Source organism: Manduca sexta, chromosome 27 (assembly GCF_014839805.1).
Source record: "Manduca sexta isolate Smith_Timp_Sample1 chromosome 27, JHU_Msex_v1.0, whole genome shotgun sequence".
Classification (NCBI taxonomy): Eukaryota; Metazoa; Arthropoda; class Insecta; order Lepidoptera; family Sphingidae; genus Manduca; species Manduca sexta.
In genome coordinates, this window is record NC_051141.1 from 2,534,952 (window position 1) to 2,558,716 (window position 23,765).

Sequence of the window (23,765 nt, forward strand, 5' to 3'; positions counted from 1 at the left end):
ACTCTCTAAAACTGACCACAAATCATAATCCAGCGGATTAAGATCGGGACTAGACGACGGCCAGTCTTCAGCTCTGATGAAGTCCGAAACGTTCGATTCCAACCAAGACTGCGTGGACCGAGCTTTATGACCCGGCGCCGAGTCTTGCTGGAAGGACCATACTTGGTTATTGAACATGGTGATGTTAAGGGGCTTAACTACCTTCTCAAGAATGGTATCTTGATACACTTGTGCCGATGTTTTGATACCTTTTTCACAAAAATATGGCTCAGTCACTCCTTCATAGCTAACACCCCACCAAACCATCACTGAAGTCGGATAATGTCCACGTTGCACTCTGTCGACTAATTGGGAAGCTTCCTTAGAGCTTTGAGCATAAATACGGTCATTTTGTTTGTTAAAATGTTGCTCAATTGTAAAAATTTTCTCATCCGTAAACAAAATTTTTCTGTGACCTCCCTTTGCGTACCGCTTCAGTAGTTGTTTCGATTTTACCACCCTATTCTTCTTTAAATTATCAGTTAAGAAATGGCCAGTGCGTCTCTTATAGGCTGCAAGTCCTAAGTCATCTTTTAAAATACGCGACATGGTTCTAGGTGCTATCTTCATTTCCCGAGATAAAATCTTTTGCTTTCGGACAGGATTTCTTCGAATTCTTTCCCTTACTGCTTTGACCACCTTTTTCGTACGAACACTACGTGGACGGCCAGATCTTTTCTGTCACAAACAGAGGAGGTCTCATTGTACCTATTAATAGCCCGGTACACAAACATTTTACTAATACCAAGTGTATGGAGAGTTTTAAAAATTGCATTTGGCTCCATACCTACTTTGTGTAATGCTATCACAGCGATTCGGTTCTCTTTATCACCCCACACCATTTTAATATCGCAAAATATTTTACAATGTATTGGCGCCAAAATGAGAAAACACAATGAACAATCGTATAAAAATGACAGATTCGAAATTCAAATGTAATATTTTTTTATAATTAAGTGTAACAGTATTTATGGCCAGACTAAGTACAACTAATATCTGCATCCTAGATAGTTATCACTATCAATGCATAACATCTGCTGCAGTGACGTCACTCTATGTACCATAATTAAACTTAGACGTGCCCATTAAAAAAAACTAGAAAGAAAATATTCTTACATACCTATTTTTTGTAAGCGCACTTATACCATTTAATATAATTATGCGTTCTTGCTGATCAATTTATTTATTCAAAAACAATGAACAATATGTCATATTATACGATATTAATTAATAAAATTATCGATATTATAATAATTTTCTCGCTTTGCTGTTTCCTCGCATTAAATTAAACTGTAATAAAATTGTTGTGAAGTATATATTAAATAATTACTTGGAAGTTCTAAGCCTATGCATTCTAAGAATGTGTCCGATTTACGAGAAGCCTACGTAATCTTTCCTGTTCATATATTTTATTTTTTAGACTTAATAAAATAAATGTCATGCTAAATGTTAATTACTGTATACTCCAGTGTTTACAGCAGACATGGTAAAATATAATACATGTCTGTTGCCTGTCTGCTTACATTATTTGAGTATGAAATATAGAGATAAACATTTTTTTAGGTCCCGAAAAGATGTTTTCACATTCACTATAAAAAAAAAATCAGCCCTATATTATATACTGTCCCACTGTTGGGCACGGGCCTCCTCTACTACTGAGAGGGGTTAGGCCTTAGTCCACCACGCTGGCCTAGTGCGGATGGGTAGACTTCGCACACCCTCGAAAGTCCTATAGAGAATTTCTCAGGTATGCAGGTTTCCTCACGATGTTTTCCTTTACCGCTATGGCAACCCTATTACTATTAAATTGAGCGACGTTTAGGGCCATAATAATAAATGACATTTTGAATTACAATTTTGCTCTGAAGAGCGATATTGGCTGTGACGCTCAAGTTAAAGGCAGCATCTTAAGATCGTCATTATTTAATAAATAGATATCAATGGCGAAGGATCTATATAGTCCATTCCTGCCGACTTCCCGTTATCTAGAATTTATGTAAAATCCAACTATCATCAGAACGATTTGCAGACTGCATTTAGATATATGCATTTGCATATTAGTACCTAAAGCAAAATATCACCCTTCGTTGCTGGTTGATATTAACAACATCTCAAATCATGACTTAGGTCACAGGTCGTGAGACTTTATAATTGGGTTTTGTTTATGTTACAACGTTTTCTTAGCTGAGAACAAGCACTTAAGACAACTTTATCTTCGTTTACATTTTCTTAATTTTTTTTTGCTTGGAATAACGAGATGATCTTGACGTTCGCCTGGTGGTAAGCGACATGACCGCCTATAAACAGAAGAAACACCTTGAATTACAAAGTATTGTTTGGTATTTCACTGTCCTCGCCATCCTGAGACATGAGATGTTAAGTCTTATTGTGTCCAGTAGTTACACTGGCTACAATGTCCTTCAAACCGAAACACAACAGTGACTAAACACTGCTGCTTGACGATAAAATTAGACATTGCGGTGGTACTTACACTGGCGGACTCTCACATAATATGAGAGTCCAGTCACAGATTATGAAATAGATAAATATTGATTCATTAATACGGCTCTTGAGTGAATTGCTCATATAACTGTTAGTTTATTATAGGATAACGACTAAAAATGTTTCAACATCCACTTCAGATTCTTTTCTCAACATAGAAACTCAAACAAAAACTTAATCCTCTTTTGGAACTCAAGAGGTTAACGTAAATTCATTTCAAATGTATTGCCTAGACAGCAAGGGATAATATCCTAAATTCAATTTCGTATCAATTATTCAGGGAGAGAAATCATTTTTAACCGAGTCTCGAGTACAGGCACAGGAACTACCACTTATTTATTTATAAGTATTTTTATTATTAAAGTATTAAAGTATTGGATAGTAGTATCCAATGTTTAGATGTAGATATTACTGTGGTTTGGGATCCAAGGTAGGATTGTCATCGTTTTTATACAAGTAAGATTATTTTAAAAAAGTGTATGGAATCATAAAAGAGTACAATTTATTTGTCTAAAAACATTTTATTGATTATTTTTAAGTATTTTTAGTATTTATTAAAGTATTGGATAGTAGTATCCAAGGTTTAGATGTAGATATTACTGTGGTTTGGGATCCAAGGTAGGGATATCACCTTTTTATGCAAGTAAGATTATTTAAAAAAAAGTACTTATATGGAATCATAAAATTGTACAATTTATTTTGTCTAAAAACATTTTATTCATTATTTTTAGAAACTTTTTTCAAATAATATTATCTCTGCTAAACAATCGCTCAGCGTTAACAGTTTATTTTATTTAAGTAAGTAATTACGTCTTTTCTATCATATTTACAAATGTTTTTTTTTCTTTGGCCCTTAGCTGTTCACCACGTAAATAAAACCTGTCCAAGTGAATGCTGACGAGACAGGAATCTCGTCATTACTTGCTGACGTTTTATGCAAAATTTCTTACGACCAATCTTTTTGTTATTTATACTATAAATACCTGTCAAACCAATTCATATAAAAAAATTGGTTGTTTATCGTTCTCATAAAGTATAGAGATTAATGACAATATTACCTGAAATAACGTATAATAATTAATTATAAAGTATAGATGGCAACCCTTAGTTGCTGCACACAAATATAAGCACAGGTGTCAATTTTTGTGCCTTTTCTTACATTGCTAGGGACAATGAAACTGAATTATTGCCAGAGAAGGGGTTAAAAATCCATTCTTATAATTTTTTCTGCGAATTCTAAAAAGGAGTTGTGCTTGAGATAACTATTGCATTATAATAATATAGAAGTACTTAAGACAATAGGGTAAAAAGTCTTATTAATAAAAAAGTTACTTTCTGTACAATATTATTGTAACGCAAAAAAGTTTTCTTTGTGAATACGTTTATAGAGTAATAAAATAATTTATTTAAAACCATAATAAAACCACAAACTTCATAAAAATCAAACCCAAACATATACAAAAGATTTTCAGATATCGTGTAACCTTTGACACGAAAATACCAAACGCCGTTGCCGGGCGAACGAATGGCTTGTTTTAAAAAATACTGCACCGGCCTCCTATAATTAGAGAAGGGGATAGCGAGGGTCTAAACAAAGCAGAAACACGAGCTATACATGTTTATAAATCAAAAACACCGATACGCTACACGAAAAGAAGTCTTTTATTTACGCTATGTCCACCTACGGATTCATTCATTTGGGTGTTCATATGAAAGGGTTGTTTGTATGGTTGAAACTGATTGGTTTAATATTATAATAGAAATATGGTATTGTACACTGAGCGATTTAAAGTCGCGGCGTTTTTATGTCATCCTATTTTCGTAAATTTTATACATAATTTTTTGTACGGGCACTGAAGTTTAATTTCACTGCACCTGATGGGAAGTGGGGGTGGGTCTAATAGAATTTCGACTGACGATGATTACCCCTCGGTAGTCGACACAATTATGCCGGCTTTTTGGAACCGGATATACATAGGCTGATATCTAAACGGACACACGCGGGTCACTATGGCGGGTTTTAACACCTTGTGTACGTTGATCGTATCCGGGCGGATATAAAATATATCTCGCCACCAGAAACTTTGAAATAAAATTATTTATTTGAATCCGTGCCCGATGTGGCGATAGGCTCGCCCCCTGTCACATCATGGGACGGAACATACTTGGCGAAAAGTGGGTGCCTTAGTTGCACCTCTGCATACCCCTTCGGGGATAAATGCGTGATGTTATGTATGTTATTTGAATCCGTAAAATGTTATACATTATTTAGATTCCGTAAATATTAACTCTACCACCAGTTCGGAAAGCAGTTCTCACTAGAGAAGAACGGACGAGAAAATCTGGTGTTGCTCATTTCAAAATCAGTTTAAGGTAAAGAATACAGTGCATGATAAGGAGAAGAGAGGTAACTTGATAGTGGTACTTAGTTTCACTGATGTAAATCCCATACCCCCAACAAAAAATGCCTGGCCATGACATGGTAAAAAAGAATAATTCTATTATCTTTATTAAATAGCCAATAATGCTATTCCCAGAAAATGTACTAGCGTTTACTACAGAATTGTCAAATGAATACGCCCGGAATAGCATAAGACAGAGAAAGCAATCATGTGGTATATAGAGAATAATATCAAGTACCTATACATAAATACCGAAGCAAGTCAGTTGGTTGCCATCATTTTGCTTCCTTAACGCAATTTTAATAAAGGATATCAATCGTTTATTTCCATCTATGTCAACAATGGACCAACCAAGTCCAAATTATTTTGGCATGCTTACAAATGAGTTATTTTGATTGGTTAACAATCGGAATCAGATAAAAGATTAAGGTCATTTATTGAAAACGGCTCTTAGACAGCATGGACAAATTTTGGACATTAGATATTGCTCAGTCCATTTTCTAGTATTTATGCACTACATTATAAATTCATACGATTGATAGAAATGATCGTGTAGTGTACGTTAAACCTAACATAATGTTGTTAACATAGTTCAAACAGCTCGCGCTGCCAAGTTTCTCGCTCAGTCTTCACAAACCACGCTCCGAAATGTTTATAGTATCACTTGAAACTTATAACTATTTCAATAGCAAATATTTATTTATAACTATAAGACTGCATACTAGGCTTTGTTCCCGGTTACGCGTGTGGGGATTTACAAAATTGCCACGAGAACTGCGTTTTTTTTAGACAAAAGTATCTTATTACTCCTCCATAAACTATTTTTACCCAAAAACTGATGATAATATGCCGCAGCATACGTCGGTGATGCGGCACGTCCAATGCCGAATTTATAATTTTAAGAGTGTAGGCTACTTTATTTCCGCCGCCCCATGTAGGTAGGTGTATGTATGTATGCATGTACATGTATGCATGTAGGTTTCTAAAATACTTAACAATATTCCATTTATTAGTATTATGGAAGGCACTAAAGTTAAATAAACGAATGATTCATTAAATTGAATGAGCGTCCTGAAATCTGCCGCTTCTAAGAGGCTGCCGCCTATAGGCTACGGCCTATACCTATTTACAAATCCAGGACTGTGCATGTCGGTGATACCAACTGATCTTATTCGCATTAAAATAGTAAGCGCAGTTTACATTGTGTGTACGAACCGTTCTAGGTCATTCGTGACGACAGTTAAACGTGCGTCTGCTAACATTTTCATTAATCCGCAAACGCAAATAATTACAAACTGGAAACAACAATATAAACAAAGCGAAGCGCAAACCCTCCGGAGGTCGCAAACTATTTACATTGATAAAAACAGATAATCCAGAGGATCTGACGGAGGACGCTTTAAATGTTTAATGTGGGCAGATATCACGCACACGGTAATCGGCACGCGCAATCTGATCAACAGAAAATAAACAAAACAAATGCGGTTTACGTGAACTATGTAGTTTACAGTGGATCAGGTGACCTTTTAGAGGAATAGGTCTCAAATACCGTCATTATTTGCAATTAACTATCCTGCTTTAGATTCCATGGTCGACTCTAGAAGGGCAGTTAATCTATATTGCATAAAGCTCATTGTGAACTATCGTATTACATTTTCTGGTCGGGCATATTTTGTGGGTATTTTTAATTGCCCTGGATATTTCAGAGGGGAAGCGAGGCAGATTGATAGTAAAACTAAAGTAAATTTATTCTACATAAAGCATTAAAAAGTTGACGTCACATTGATGTATGCCAGCTTTTTGTATTGCTGTTAATGACGAGACGAGCTTGCCGTTCGCCTTTTGGTAAACGATACGACCGCCCATAAACAGTAGAAACACCATCCAACACCTTGAAATACAAAGTATTGTTTGGTATTCCACTGCGCTCGCCATCCTGAAACATGAGATGTTAAGTCTCATTATGTCCAGTAACACTGGCTACAATGTCCTTCAAACCGAAAGGCAACAGTGACTACACACTGCTGCTTGGCGGCAGAAATAGACATTGAGATACCTACCCAGGCAGATTCTCACTTATGAATGGCCTACCACCTGCTTATTAGTATAATGAAAGATGAAAACAATCCACACGTCTAAGACCTTGAGATAATTCTTGACTGATGAGACGAGCATAACGCTCACCTGATGGTTAGTGCAAAACCATAACAGAACAAAATATAAAACATTGCATGGTAATAAATTGCGCTCGTCATCCAGAGGCATTAGCTGACATTGGATTAATGTCTGCCTCTTCCACGTGCCCTAGTCGTTATCCATGTGGGGTTGGCACAACAGACTTTTCTAAACATGGAGTAAGAATATCCATGTTTGAAAATATCTCTTATCCATGTAATATAACCGAATTGTAGAAAAATCTGATTGACATATTTAATGAATCGCTTCCTATCTTCAAAAAGATAATATTGAACTCGCTTGTTGTAACGTAAATCTAGTTTTATATTCAGTCTTATATTTAGAATATACTGCAGCCTATTGTTTATTGTTATGTAATAATATATTCATGCTGTGACACCCTGTAATTGAAACAGCATTGCAGCAATTTCTTATTGTAATGTAACAAATAACTATTTAAGGTGTATGTTTTGTTGGCTGTCCAAATAAATATATATTGCTTTTTTATAGCCAAATATTATTTGATGTATTATAATTGTAATTAATTAAACCCCAATTATAATTAATATAAACGATATTGCAATTAAAGGCTACGTAACATCTGATTTCAATTATGTGGTTTTTTACTGATGCTGCGTTTGTTAATTCTAGGCACGCCGCAAACCGAAACATCGCTAGTAATCAATTACTTTATTAATTGAAAAGTAACAAGCCATAGTAAAATCCTTTGCCACAGCACTAACGTCGTAATTTTGATAGTAACAGTAGCAGTAAGCGACGTCAATGAAGAAACTGACTTTTAATTAGTGTTAATCGCACTGTAACGTTACTAGCTCTTTAGTATCGTCGGCGTAAAATACCAGCACTGTGTGATGCCTGCGTCATCTAGTTGTAAACTCATATAAAACATTCAAATATATCCAATGTGAGAACAATACTAAGACATAAAGTAGGCTAAACGTTAATACGGAACATGTTATGCCATGTGCTTCCATAAAAATCCACGTAATAGTTTCTGTGTTTAATTTTAACGATATCCAAAAAAAATCACAACCTGTCCCATTTATGATATAAGTAAGATAAGTTTATGTAAGAATTAAGATGTAGCTACTTACTTTATCTTTACTCACTATATCTACCTTTACATTGCAATGAAAAATCTGCCCCTCTTGTAAAAAAATAAAGTCCAAAATCAAAACAAACGTGGGCTCGTTCATAAAACAATTATTCAAAATGCAACGTCTGTAGCCAAGGAACAAAAGGTACGGCGTAGTGGGCGATCCATAATTGATCTGTGCCGGTAATTTTCCTTCACAGAACACGGGGCCAGTTTTGTGCGTCGGAAAGTTGATTTTTCGTCGTTTTTTTTTGCGTCTAATGTCTGGGTTTCGTCAATTTCGCTTTTGCGCTCATTTGCCTACTGTCCGATGTATTGAATTTGCAGTATATTAGTCAATCAATCGGGTTTGTGCGAGTTTGGGTTTTATTGTGTTTTCGTCTGAGTATTTTGATTCGCTAAAAATCACTGTTATATTGCGAAATGTTTATTTTTATACTATCCACATTATAATTATACAATTGTGGAAAAAAATATTTTGAAAATCACTCCACAATTGCCGGAGAAATGGCGTAACAAATACAAAAAAAAAACACACAGTCGAATTAAGAAAGTTCTCGTTTTTTGGAAGTCGGTTAAAAATATATCTGATATCTAATTATGTAGGGCCGCTTTTGCCTCTGCTTGTGATAATTATAATTTACCCATTACTAAAATTAGGATTTCTGTGCCACAATCATTCAACAAGCATTAAAATACCTTCAAAGAGGGGTTAAATCGTGCTGAGACGCAATTATTTTGATTTGTACACTGTTAAAGACTTCTAGGTAACGGAACTACGACGCTATGAGGACAACATTCATATTATATGCTCTAAGATCTATTCATCTCAAGAGATGCTTTGGGATGTTCAAACCGGATAATTTCTATAAACTTCAGTCAGCCGAATGGTTTGTGAAAGGAGTGACATTGCGGCAATATATTAACAGGTGAACCTAGAATGCAAATAGAGAATATATTCGAAGGGATATATTTTCGGTGCCGTTGGCGTAGTCGTATGTTGAGGTCCCGGGTTCGAATCTTGGGTCCAACAAAGTGACATTCGGTACGTCTGCTCAGTATTGGCTCGCGGCTTAAAATTGGTACGATGTGGTATCACGCTCCTATAATATCATGGGACGGATACATATGGCAAGAAAAGTAGGTGCAAGATTTACGCCTCTGTGTAGGTACTCCTTTACGAATAATCGGTGCATGATACATTTTGAAATAAGTAAATTGTTTTATAAGTTCCAATTAGATTGCTCTAAGATATTTCAAAGTAGTACATGTAAGTATTTTAATATACTCTATAGCTTCGCCCCTTATTCAATCGTAGGTACTTCAACTCTCATAATTATGAATCCATTGGAGAGGAAATTTTTCAATAGTTAAAGGAAAGAATAAAAAATATTTAATTTATTTTTAAATCGTTCGTCTTTTATCGTGCGTTTAACCACTTAATATATTCTCTATAAAAAATAAAAAGTTTATTTTCTCATAAATAATATTCACAGGACAATTTAAAAAAATCCGTATATTATAAATTCCAATAAACATATTTTATCAAAGTATGAAAAATTTAATTAAACATTATTTAAAATAGTTTCGCGATGAGGTAATTACTCATTAAATTTCAATTAATACATGTACCACATTCTGCGTAACAGTAATATAATGTTGACAATTTACCTTTATGAATTCATGGACTACCTATCTGGAAAAAGAAAAACATCGTTCGAAAACATATCGAATATCATATTATTGTCGTTTGTACTTCTGAGAAAGGTATAAGTATCAATAAGGTAGGTGTTATGGAACATTACACACAAATACAATCACGTCTAAACCTCAAAGCCCCAGCGACGTCTGGTACCTTCCAGAACGTCGCAATTATATCGGCGGTGGGCACAAGCTACGTAGTAAAACGAATTCTACGTTTAGGTTTAAAGATGGCCCTATAAAACCGAGGATATTTCATTTCCTGGGCCTCGGAGGTGGGTAACCGGCCGATGCCGACATCATGGTTGAGGGTGCACGGATTCCCGTCAGCAAAAGTATGAAATATTTAAGTTGAGTTTTGGATAGCCGATGGGAATTTCACCCATATTACATTGCTGCGGGCAAAACTAATCCTAGCAACGGGCGGTCTGCCCAGCCTGCTGCCCACTTGGAAGGTCTTGGTACTCCTTGTCAAATTTTTTACCATGGAGTCATGTGGGCATGGCAGTCTGCCGTTAGTGCACGTTGTGCGCACTTAGGCACATTGTGGTGACCCCCGAGATAGCTGTCAGCGTGGAAGGCCTCAAGTCACCGTTGACGCCGAGAGCGTCTTTTGGTGCCTGGGCTAATGATATACCTCTGCCTCCCCTTTAAAAAGCGCCGGGCAGAATTAAGTGACACCGCGCAGAGGGGGCTGCGGACAACTTAGACACTTCAGTCGGAGGAAGTCCGCAGTACTCCTTAAAGCGCCGAAGAGGGCCATCGCGGAGTTTTAGTTGGTATACCGTGCGTACTGTGTTCATTGTGGTTATGGATTCAACTCGGCGATCGTCCAATGATACTTTCTAGTGCGGGCGTCTCAACGCCGGGTCGTAGAGTGAGCCCAACATAACCGTTCAGTCTCCCAACGAAAGCTGGGCGGTAGTAATAAGGTATTTTCTACACGAAACTACCATTCGTTTAAAAAACATATTTTTACAAGAAATTACACGTATTTCTTATTATGATTACCGTGTTCGCTGCTGAAATTAATTTATCCAACATTTTATTGAATGAGAAGGTGTTGGAAATGATTGTAAATAGATCAGTATTGCCAATGAATCCTTCCCTTTAAACAATTTATCTCGTAAAGGCAGCGCGCGCTGATGTTGTTCACTGGAAAATTAATGTCATTTTAGGAATTTCCTTTGACAGTTTCCTTGTTGCAGCGGCTTATAGACCAACGAGCGAGGGGTTGACCCCTGATGCACATAGGGAACAGGAATATTGTTCTTGATGTTGTAAAATATAATGTTAATGTTGTATACACCTGTAAAGGTTTATCATCTAGTATAAGAAAACTCATTGTATTAGTTGTAAGGTTATAGTAGTAAACCGATGGTGTAACTATTAAATAAATAAATATAATAAATACTATCCACATTAACAAAGTTTACACAACAAGGAATTTTATTTGAGTGGTAGATGGACACGTCGGTAGACTTTAGTGCCACTAGTGGCACTTTTCGTCACTTCTTCCGTCTCATGTAATAGATAAGTCTCTTAACCACAAGCTGTCAATATAGAGTATACTAAAACCAGTTTGAATAGATATCAGTTCAAATCAGTTGTAAACATTGAATGTTCGGAACGCCAAATCTGATACGTAGTACATATTATATCAATGCTTCTTGCTGTATTAGGGGCAAATCCCATCAGGCAGCGTATTTTTGGAACCGAAAACTTCAAAATGATTTTAGCACTTGTAGTATAATTGAGTGTCATAACGGTGAAGCGTAATGTGTTATGGCTCTATCTACCCTTGTAGAGAACAAGTCAAGTGCATTTTTTCCCAAATGCAGATGATGGTATAATTTTCACGTGATTTTAAACACGCCCTTTGTTTTGGAGCGCTTTGTGTAAATATCACGCGGACACGGTTTTTTCTCAGAGGATTTCAGGTCCTCGCATACGCAACGTGATGTTACAATTAAGTCTTGAATTATTTTTTTTCGTACTCCGCCTCAATGAGGTGTCGTAATTCTTTTGTGAGGCCGGTGTGAGCTTCTAAACTGCACTCATGTAAGACCCAAAACTTGATCATAGTTGAGTCACCTCTACACCCTCCCCAGTCTGCGCCTGGGCACCACTCACTAATCCTCAGTTACAGCACTGCTTCAATGATGATCCAAGCCAATTTTTACGCATATCGCTTGAATGATTTTTGTGTTTTTAACCGGTTCCCTGTTTTCCATTTCACGAAACTAATCCCTAAACAATGATCCAGACATATGGCCGAAGATACGAAGTATTACCCCACTTGAAAATGAAATCAGAACCTACTTAACTGCAATCAAATACAAATAAAAACCCAACATTAGAAAGGATAACAGAGTATAGAAAAGTTTTCGGAATGCCTATATATTTTGTCATAAAAGCGACGATAGCCTAGTTGGGTGTGGAACGGTCTGCCGAGATGAATGTCCGCAGGTTCAAATCTCAAGGACACACACCTCTTTCATTCATCTTTCTAAATAATTATGTATGTATTCATTGTAAATTATAGCTTGCGTTAACGGCGAAGGAAAACATCGTGAGGAAACCTGCATACCTGAGAAATTCTCTACAGGAATTTTGACGGTGTGTGAAGTCTACCAATCCGCACCAGGCCAGCGTGGTGCACTAAGGACTAATCCCTCTCCGTAGTAAAGAAGGCCGATGTCCAGCAGTGGGAAAGTATATGATACAGGGCTCATATTTTGTCGTCTATTGTCACTAAAAGTATAACTCGGCTTGTATGCGCGTGGCCGGCAGGGATTTATTCCGCCGTGTATGCAGGGACCTTTGGTACGACGCAGCGCTCGCAAATAATGGGTTTATTGACATTGACGTAAACGATTCGACCATACAAAATACCTTTGAACTTTGCCCGATACGACAACAAGGGATACCAGGGTATATTTTATTTATGTGCAAATGCACATTTTTTGCATAATGTATATGTCGACGCGTGTAAAAAAATTTATGATTGTATGTTTAGCTGATTGTTTATACCTCCCAAGTACTTATTGTATTAGGCAATTTCGATGTCATTAGATTTATCGAAGGCCCTCCGTCATTTTATTTTTATTTTATTTTTAGCATGTTTATTTTTGTTTTTCCTATTTTTATATTTAATTTCCATTTTATTTTATTCCTTTTAATATATAAGTTATTTCGATTTTGTAGTGCTATCTGAACACAAATTGTATCCACGTAGGACGATTTCTTCGATACAGGCTTGCCTAGTGAAGAAATCGAAGGAAATAGTTCACAGATACATTATGATCAACAAAAACATTATTATACTGTCTTAAGTTAAATCTTTTTTTTTATAAATATGTCATGTTTTATGTGTTTTGCTGTAATAAACAATTTTTTCGTTTTTTTATTCATTTGAATACCGCGTGTTTTGGGATATATCTTAATAAATAGTACAAAGTATCGAACAAAACTCCGGAGGGGTGTTTGGTATTGAAGGTATTGCGCCAAATTTTTTAAAATCCAAAATAGATATTATGTATGATGTGATTAAGGAGCGACAGATATTATGTTTGTCAGGATGATGTCTTGTCTCAGTAGTAGTTAAAGTAGTATATACAAATGTCTTATGTTTACGCAAATGTTAGCCAACGAAATAAAATGAATACGGATTTTTTCGCGATTATTTATATTATTGTGTCCCGTCGTTTCAAAGACTTTGCAGTCTTCATGGTCTCGGTGCGGACGGAGTCTGAGAGCTGGTCATTGACAAGTAAAAGTTAAAATATCTACCTATTTAAGATATTATTTTATCATTTAAGATGTTGTTAGTTCGATCTACGCAGAAAGTATTTACAAGTTACTCAGGATCACCCCGAAATGCGAATCTATGGAGGAGTTCATATAATGTCGCTATCCAATGAGGTACCCACATTCCAAGTCCTTAGTTTTTTAGTTAAAATTTTACTTTAATTAACGTAAACTAAAATTCTCAACCGACTTCCCAAAAAGTAGGTTCTTAAATCACGTGTTTTTGTATATATTAACACTGATTACTCTGAGATTTGTGAGTCGATTTGTCTGATTCCTTTTTTTATATAGTTAGTTTTATTATGACATTATAATGCAAGGAAAACGCGCAATCTAACGCTTTCCTTTAGACCAATTAATTAAATATTCACATTTATACCAACGTCGTGTTTTTATATACCTACACTTACTTCTTATTCCGTAACTGTTCTAGCTTTCCTTATTGCATAGAGTTACGGGGTCCGTGCATTCCTATTTTTAGACATGATTCTTGTATGTCTAGTTATAAGGTCTAAGCTGTGTATCAAGTGATATACACGAAACCTCGAAGTTAAAATATATAATATCAGCGTCATGATTGGGCCTCCGTGCGTATATATTTTTATGTTGCTATAGTTACTCAACAAGTTTGACAACAAACCAGTTTGTTATTGTTGGTTACTGCCTTCCAAATATATTATAACTCTCTTTGGTTATTGCGTATATATTATAATTCTCTTTGGTTATTGCAGTTCACTGCAGTCTTTCCATATATATTGTAATTCTCTTTGCCTGTAGTGCCAAAACTAATAATTTCAGACAATACATCATTCGATAATACAATCATGCCATTCAGAAGAATCATGAAAGGTCTTCCGTCAGAGATGCTGTCCGCCCAAGGTATATTGGAGCAAGACTGGACCGCATTAACTTCTGCCCAGCGTGACTGCATTGTGAAGCTTGGCATGGACATCCAATTGGAACAAGAAGCTTACCTCACGCAGCATCCAGAGGTATTTTAATCTTACCATTTATATTTGAATTGTGAATAAGTACGCAATCATTTCATATATAAACATTGCATGGTTTAATAGCAGTTGAATGTTTTCGTTTAATTTTTATTATAATAGGTAAATTTTTTTGCAATTTAAAGGTAACTAGAAAACCAATAAATTTAATTCTTTTCTTTTCTTTATCAATAGACATAACTCACAATTGCAATTTGTAATCCATTGCGTTTTGTTTAAAAAAATCTAATTTTAATTATGTTTAAAAATATCTGTCCAATTTTACCAAGAACCATTCCCGTAAGATAAATATTTGAATTAGCTAACCTGTTTTTATACGTAAATTCAGTGTGGAAATTAATTTATTGTACAAAAAAATGTTTTATTATTGTAACTGTATATTGTGCTCAAAATACTCTTTTCCTTTTTCTTTTCTCTCTTTCAAATTATTACTTCTTCCCACGCACAGTCTCGCAAATAAACCTCTTTTCTTGTACGACTACATCAAAGAAGCAGATCTCAATACGATGTCTTACAATAAATTTCACAGTTACTATTTAGTCGCTAGTAAAAAGTTGCAAAAATATCTTACATAGAAATAAAAAATTGATCTAGATAGTTGCGCTTACCTATTTTTTGTTATTAAAATAACCCCCTTTGTGGTCCCATTTGCTTGATTCCCATGCCAACTCAATTCAACATTGATATCACAGTGTGGGAGGTTTAGTGTTAAATATAATATTGTAGGTCAAAGCGATGTTGGAGATTTTCATAAGCAAAATGACGCAACACGCAAAAAGAAAAGATATATTGAAGGAAGCTGGCCTACATTTCACAAGGCCGGCAGAAGATCTTAACGAAGAAATAAAAAAAAGGCTAGCCCTGCCGTCGTTCAGTCCGTATGTTAAGGTAAATTTAAGACTATTTCCATCCGTCAATCACATCACGTCATCACACATTAGTCACTTACCTTTATAAAAATAAAAAAAATTAAAACCAGAATTAGTGCCCGATAAAACGTTAGGCTCGCTATATATCACATCACGGGACGGAACACACTTGGCGTTATTGGGTGTCCCAAAATGCGCCTCTTTCTACCCCTTCGAGGATAAAGGCGTGACATATTGTTCTTGTTTAAATATATTGCACCACATTAAAAGTTTCATATACAATGCATCTATCAAAATGCTTTCATAAAAACAATTTATTACAGCGTGAAAAGCCAGCATTCGTGTTCAAAGACATAGATCTGGAGAACAACATAAAGCAAATTGTGACAAAGCATTTCCCTCCGGAGCCGTGGCGTGTGTCGACGCCTGAGGTGCCAACCCCCGACACACTGTCCTCCTCGTTCCTATCGATCCTCACTTCCGTCACAACGCTGCCTACTCCGGGTATTGTTCACCATGATAATAAAGTATGCCTTCAGTGTATAGTTTCGGATGGGGCTTTGTGCCTTGATACCTTTTCAGTCATGTTACTATTATGAACATTTGATTATAGGTAAATTGAGTGAAGAGGAAAATACTGAACGGGAATTAAGTTATTTTTTGAAACATAAATGGATCAACTGACGTATCAATTAAATTATAGAAATAAATATAAGACAAAACATATGATTTCTAGTTGAAATATACAAACGTTATCACTGTTTACTGATGTAACAAAATAATTATTTTCGCCACAGAATCAGTACCGACACCAGAACCAACAGTGTCTGAGGCTTTCTTCGCCATTGTATCGAATACGGTGGATAAAGCAATATACTCTGGCGTGGACGAAGGCGCTCTTAAATATGACACCGCGTATGTAGAACTTATGAAGGCAGTCGAGGAAGCTATGGAAATACCCGTTATTGAAATCAGAGAAGACATAGCGAATCTCCTGTATAATTCGTACAAGTTGTTCGAAATCGATATTATGGAAAAAGAAAGGATTGGTATGCGTTTTTTAGAAAATGTTTTTATGGTATTAAGTAGATTTGATATCGTATCGGTTATTGATAATGTTTGAAATGTTACGGTTTCGTTTGATATTATTATGCTAAATGTCATTTTTAAGTATATAATTTATTTTCAGTGACTAACAGATGTTTTTTAACACGATGTTTCCATTATTTATGTTAATTTTGTTTTTAGATTTTTTTTATATATAAATGCTGGTAACGTTATCACTGTACTCAATTCTCATATTGTCTGAATAAAATAAAATCTTATAGACTATTACTTATAGACGCGAAATGTTTTTGTAAAACTTATGGGTGTTTGTATGTTTGTTAGAAGTAAATAGAAAAACAGCTGCACGGATTTGGATGAAATTTGGCTCACAGTTACACCTTATCCTAGATTAACACATAGTCTACTGTTTATCCCAGTAATTTGCTCCAATGGGATACAATGTAATTTAGAAATACTTGATACCAGTGACGTATGGTTTGCGCCATCAATTGCTACAGTATTTTTACGCAGGCAAAGGCGGGGTCAACGGGTATTAAATATAATCCGTGGTAGTTAAGATTTATTATGTTTATAACACCTACTAAAATGTATACAATTTATTCTTTTAGCTGCTGAAATTGCTTGGGAGAAAAGAATGAGAAAGAAGATGAAGAGAACAGTAAGACGTTTACATAACTTTAAGGGTATGGTTAAACAAAATAGAATTTGGTTGAATGCTTACATTAGGTTATATTTAGGCCAGGTTTTAAAAAGCTGAGGTGAATATTGTGCTGAATGTAGTTCTTAGAATAATATTCAGCCAAATATCAATAATATATGATGGTACAATTTTTTTTAACTTTTTCGCCTTTATATTCACAATTTGCATAATATTATTTGTCGTTTGACGATACGTCGGTAAAATTTCTGGCTGTATATAAAGTTCCTTTTTCAGTAGAATTGAAAGCATTATAAAAATTACTCGCTTTGCCTCTTTTAAATAGTATAAATTCGTTTTTGTAGTTTAAATTACCGCTTGTGCTCTGTAAACGGTCAATTATATTATTTTTGTTAGTGTTATATTTAGGAGATCCATGTGATGTGATTTGAGACATAACACGTGGCTTTGCATGGACACTTAAATACATATTTAGCCTCTTATCCTCCAAGGGGTAGACAGTGACTCAACAGGTGCATCCATGTTTCGCCGTGTGTATTCTGTCCCATGGTGTGATAGGGTGCAAGCCTATAGTCAGTCATATAGAACACAAATTCCAGACTTCGGACTGACTGATAATGACTTGAAAAACCTAATATCACTTTTTCCAACTCGAGTATCGAACCCGAGACCTCAGCATTGCAGTTGTGCCGTAATACAACTACGCCATCCAGGCAGACAAAATAATTTTCTAATGATATGTATAAAACTAAACTAATTTTAAATCTCAAGACAACTTATTAATATACATTTGAAATCACACAAGGACTTTCGTATTAGTATGCATTAAAATCAAATATTATTTTTCATATAACTGTCCTGTTATAATGTTATGCAGTAAGTATAGTGTAAATGAGAGTCATGAGACTTCTTTAGATGCCGGCGAATCTAAGTAGAGAAGTATAAAAGAAGAAGTAGAGAAGTAGTACTGGCACTTGCCGGTTAGTCTTTTTCTGAGATCTAAGACTTGAATATTATTCGTTGTAGGCTGGGAAACACCACCGACACCAAAGAGCGTGGTGTCATCCCACGAGAGCTACAAGAAACCTCCGCCAAAGCCTTGTGTCTGTCATCCGCAGTTTACTTACAATCGGTATGCAAAGGTAAGTACTGTCCGCCCGCGAGCTCCGAGGATTTTTAATGAATAATGTCGTAATGATATGATGCAGTTATTTTATCGATATTGTATTATCGATGTAAGAATTTTTTACCTATAATACCTTTAATATTATCAAAATCATTGCATATTATCGTTATGTCAAAATTCCGTAAGATTTTTCGGAGCTCTTGTACGGACTGTAGGTATAATTGAAAACTTCATAATATAAAACACAACCATACTATAGGGACTTTTCTGCTTGTAATGTGTTGTTCTATGCAACCAAGCAGTCAACAGTATGTGTAACAGTAACAGTTTGTGTAACGGTATAACGTTAGACATTAGCATGTGCTAAAATGTTATTTACTTACAAAAACTAACTAATGCATTTTACTATTGGCCTTTGTACAGTCAATGAGACTGACCCGAAAGATCACAATTCTAAATCCTTCTAAAATTCAAAGTATTTTGTCCGACCAATTGCTCACAATGCTCAAATTTAAATAGTTGCCTCGATTAATAATAATTATCGGTGTTAGAGCTAGTTTTAAAGATTCAAGTACATTTTATTCACAGTTATGTCAAACAGCTAATTTATAAACATTTGTGTGACGAGTAGTATTAGTAAGCTAATAAATTTAATATGGTGAGGGTTGCCGGAGTCCGATGGATGAGGGCGGCCCAGGTCCGGTCCCTGTGGCGCTCAATGGAGGCCTATGTCCAGCAGTGGACGATTCCCGGCTGATGATGAAATTTAATATATTATATTCAAAAGTTCTTAAATGTCCTTATAATTAAAAATATATCAGAAACATCGGTATTTATGATAAGAACTATACCTATTGACGTGAACAACTACTGACGTGGTCATTTAATATTAATCAGCTATCTCCTTCCAGGATCGCTTTGGTATCTACCTGCCGAGAGACTCGCAGTTCAGCAAGAATAATATAACTGTCACTCCGGCTATATCCATGGAGGATGTGACCGAGGCACCAGATGACGAGACGGCGGCCGACACGAAATCCGAAGTCAGCAAGAAATCAGCTATGTCAGGCAAAAGTGGTGTCAGCAAGAAAACCGCCACTTTTGAGTCTTGAAAACTTTCGATACTCAAAAGCGGATTTTTATAATGTTTACAATTAAATAAAAATATTTGTATGTGGCGAGGAGTTCGCAAGGGAACCCGAAACAACATAATATAGGTACTAATATGCATAAATGCGATTTGTATATTGTTCTAATTATAATTAAAGTTTACATAAATTACGAAAGTCGGGAGGAATAGGTTATACGCATCCTGAGATACTGGTGTGTGATTCTTCCTGTGTGGCGAGTAAAACGAATGCTAAAATTGACAAGAAACCAACGATCAATAGGCTCAATTAATACTTTTTCTTTTTTATCTATAGGAATTGCTATTTAATTTCTTAAGTCATCGCACAACTTCGTCGCTAGCCTCAACGGGCAAAGGTATATTGTGATGGGAAATAATCACTGGGTGCTATAATACTACATTCTGTAGCATAACATTTATTATTAATAGTCTATTTTGTGGATTACGAATTGTTTATTTTTATTGTTCGAATGCTCTCTCTTGCGGCAAATCATTTTTTGTCATTGTATTATTTCTTTATTTACCTTTTAGTAAGTTCATTGAAGGTTATTAAGGATTATCAATTGCCTATAACCTACGAAAGGAAATATATGATATGTGAAGAGAATGTTCATTACTCGTAAATGCTTTTGTGTGTTATTGAAAAATAAAGTTAAAAAACGATTGATATTATTAATATTTAGTTAATTCCGTTAGTTCTCCTATTCCATATGGTGTTAACGTTAGAGAGGCGATCATAATGCGGATAACTGACCGAACTAAATTAGTTTAACTTATTATTATATTTATCATCTCGCATAGCTGAGATATTTTTCATACTTGGATATACAGTTATTGTCAGGCCTTTTTATCACTTCTTTTTTGGGAACACACTAATTCTTGAAAGATGTAAGTCCATTATTTTTCGTACCGCCCTCCCTTCCTTTATTTTTTAATAGCATTTTTTCGATATTTACAAAAATTACTGTTGGGCCACTGCGCGCTGAAAGAAGCTGGTTATAATGAAAATATCGAGATTACACCTGAAAACCTGAGAAGTTCTCTATAAGAATTTTAAAGTTGAAAGTGAAAGCTTGCGATACTTCAGAGGTTCATGCCCTTTTTTTTGAACCTGCGGATATTCGTCGCGACAGTCCCTTCCACTGTCAACTAGGCTATCGCCGCTTACTTGGAAGCACGCCGCAAACTGGATAACTTTATTTGGTTCGATATCATGTTGACGCTGGTTAAATTACTTATACGATATTAATCTAATCTAAATAAACTAAGCTTAAAATAAACCAAATATTTTTGGTAACGTCTTTATAAAGAATGTCCTGGCGACCTCACAGTAGCGTGGGATTAACTTTGGTAGGAGAATGTTTTCTGTGATCAAATATAATGCTTATCAATTGAGGTGCCGATCTTTAAAGATAGCACACACCCTATTACTAAGTGGCTAAATTATAATTTCTCAGGGAATTCATTCTGTATTAACCGTGGTGTGCTTGTACCAACTTATACAAGGTCATTTTGACATTGCGTTACTAAATGAATGAATAGTTGGTGAAAGGTTCGTAGGTTGGCTAGGCTAGGGCCTATAACGTCCTGGTTGGAGGAGATTGATACGCATTGTCTTTTTATTGACCCATACCAGCCAGCACGAGGTGCCCTCTTTGGTTTACCTTGTAGGCTTTTTAAATTGGGTTTCATCACTAATTTTAAATGTCTGTAGTTATATAACTGATTTATATATAATTTAGTAATAATAGTTACTTCTTATAACCATAAGTGCAAAATTGATCACCTACGTGATAAATAAAGGTGTAATTTTTTATGACTCAAGAGTAGCTGCCATTTTTGAACAAGCCGAGGTCCGGAGAGTCGACTGACTGGAGATGATTGGCGCGTTAGTCGACATGCCGAACTGTTTGAAACACGATATAATACACAGGCTGATTCTGGAACGTTACTCACGTGGGTCACTATAGTCGATTTTGCACCTTGTGGATGGGGGACCTTACACACATACGCACACGCACACACACACATACACATACACAGAGAGAGAGATTACGCATTCATACCCGAAGGGGGGTGCAGAGGCGCAACCACGGCGCTCACTTTTCGCCAAGTGTGTTCCATTCCATGATGTGATAGGGGGCGAGCCTATCACCAATTCCAGACTCCGGGCTGATACTAAGCTGAAAAACCTAAACATCACTTTGCCCGACCCGGGATTCGAAACCAGGACTTCAAAGCACTGCCGTACCGCGCGCCTTACAACTACGCTACCGATCAGTCAAAGAACGTAATACATATACAAATATTCTACCACTGACACCTGCCTTAATTATCCGTTTCTTTTTCATCCGTTTAAGCACGTAAAGACGTTGGTCCTGCGCCTGATCTCTCTCCGGTCATGTCGGATTGCCGTCTCACCGGACTATGAGAGTGAAGAAACAGTGCACCTGTGTACTGCGCACACACTTGTGCACTATAATATCTCGTGCGTACCTGGGTGATCTCCGTTGAGATTGGCCGCCGTGGCCGAAATTCGGCTAGGAGGGATTCAATTATTCGTTTCAGTAATTGCCCTGTCGCCCTCCCTTTTAGCCAAGTGTCTAGTCCATCGCCATGGTGGACGGTCATACGAACACTAAGTACATAATTATCGACATATTTCCAGAATAGTGACAATTTCTGGGTACATTCTATAATTGGAAGACATTACAGACACAAATATTTTGGTGCTAATTGGACATTAATTAGGCTGTTTTGTTGTGTAACATGTAAATTATAATCCGGGCTAATACCATCCCACTTGTTCCTGTTCGGGGCTATGTTAGATTAATTAGCGTGTTGAAATGTTAAATTATATAATGTCGACATTTACACTATTTTTATCATTCATCCAATGACTTAAGGAAATTAACGTGTACGAGTTTTAGTAAATGTAATAGCATGTTTCGTAATTTATTGGAATATTGGCGCATGTACTCAAAATTAAGTCTTAAATGTTCGTGAGTGGTTATTGCGGCCGCCGGCTAATATCGAGAATTTTCCAACACCCGAGACGCCCTTTTTAATCTTTAAACCCCCTAATTATCACTAACAGCTTGACTAATTTCAAACGGACCCACATTTTAATTCACCTCAGTCGCCCCCTACTTCCTGTTCTTCAAAAAACCTAGGGACAGTATCTAGGAAGTTAGCAAAATAGCAAATGTATTCTAAACCAGAACAAGTTTTGAACCGTACGCTCCAAGTCAGATTTGGGCAAAGAAAAAGTTAATAAATTAATATCCATATTCTCTCAGCTTTGAAGTATTAAAAGCAGTAATATTTCTAGATGACACTGAATAATCATCGACAATTAGTTGAGCGAACGTAACAGGCTCACAAAGCACTTAAGTGATATAGAATAGGCTAAAAGATAAAAGAAAACAATAATCTATTTTGCAAATTGTCCGGTATTATTCTCTCTGGCTGAATAAAACCTATTGTCTTATTGGGGATGAAAAGATTTTTCTACCTTTATAGGGTTGACTCGGCTCGTGCACGTAATCCATTGGGCGTGGAATTAATTTGTTTCGTATTATTTTGTTTGTGTACATCTGATACGAAATGTAAATAAATTATTTGAATTTATAAAAGTTAAACATAATTTAGATTTAGTCGAATTTTTAATCACCAGATCGGAAAGAAAGAAAAATACAGACAAGAAACGAGTATGACTCTTTTGAAAATAAATTTAAAGGTATAAATTAGAGACAGTATATAACACAAAAAAGGCTATATTTAATTTTCTATGATATACACAATCGTGTAGGTTAGGAAGAGTCAGGCAGTTACTCTAATTCTGGTAGTTCGATGACTGATTCGAAAAAAATACTGCCGTTTTCAATATAAGTCGATTTTTATACATCTCCAAAATCGACCAATCACAACAAAGTTTCTTTGAAATGAATACAAATTATATTTTGACTGGTTAATCCTCGGGATCAGATCGAAAATTACGATTGGAATCGTTTATTGAAAGCGGCCGTTAGTAGTACGCGTGTTATGATCGAATTGTGTATTAACTCGAACCACGACGCTGGAAGAAAATATAATAAAATAAAATAATATATTGGTTGTTCTCAAATATAAATATTTCAGTTGAATCTAATATATCGTAAAT

General features: G+C 35.7%; 1 protein-coding gene across 1 annotated transcript; it reads left to right on the forward strand.

Annotated features, from left to right (window-relative positions):
- The first annotated feature begins 14,357 nt into the window (after positions 1 to 14,357).
- LOC115448525 lies at positions 14,358 to 20,267 on the forward strand. The gene is made up of 7 exons (XM_030175976.2): positions 14,358 to 14,738; positions 15,480 to 15,641; positions 15,946 to 16,126; positions 16,420 to 16,671; positions 17,299 to 17,373; positions 18,375 to 18,490; positions 19,386 to 20,267. The coding sequence occupies exons 1-7, from the start codon at positions 14,571 to 14,573 to the stop codon at positions 19,584 to 19,586; spliced, it is 1,155 nt and encodes a 384-aa protein (XP_030031836.1). The 5' UTR covers positions 14,358 to 14,570; the 3' UTR covers positions 19,587 to 20,267.
- The last annotated feature ends 3,498 nt before the right edge of the window (positions 20,268 to 23,765 follow it).

Bases quoted from the DNA above. Each gene is read 5' to 3' on its own strand.
- LOC115448525 (XM_030175976.2), top strand. From the start codon at position 14,571: ATGCCATTCAGAAGAATCATGAAAGGTCTTCCGTCAGAGATGCTGTCC. The intron at 14,739-15,479 runs GTATTTTAATCT...ATAATATTGTAG, and splicing joins ACCTCACGCAGCATCCAGAG to GTCAAAGCGATGTTGGAGAT. The intron at 15,642-15,945 runs GTAAATTTAAGA...AATTTATTACAG, and splicing joins CGTTCAGTCCGTATGTTAAG to CGTGAAAAGCCAGCATTCGT.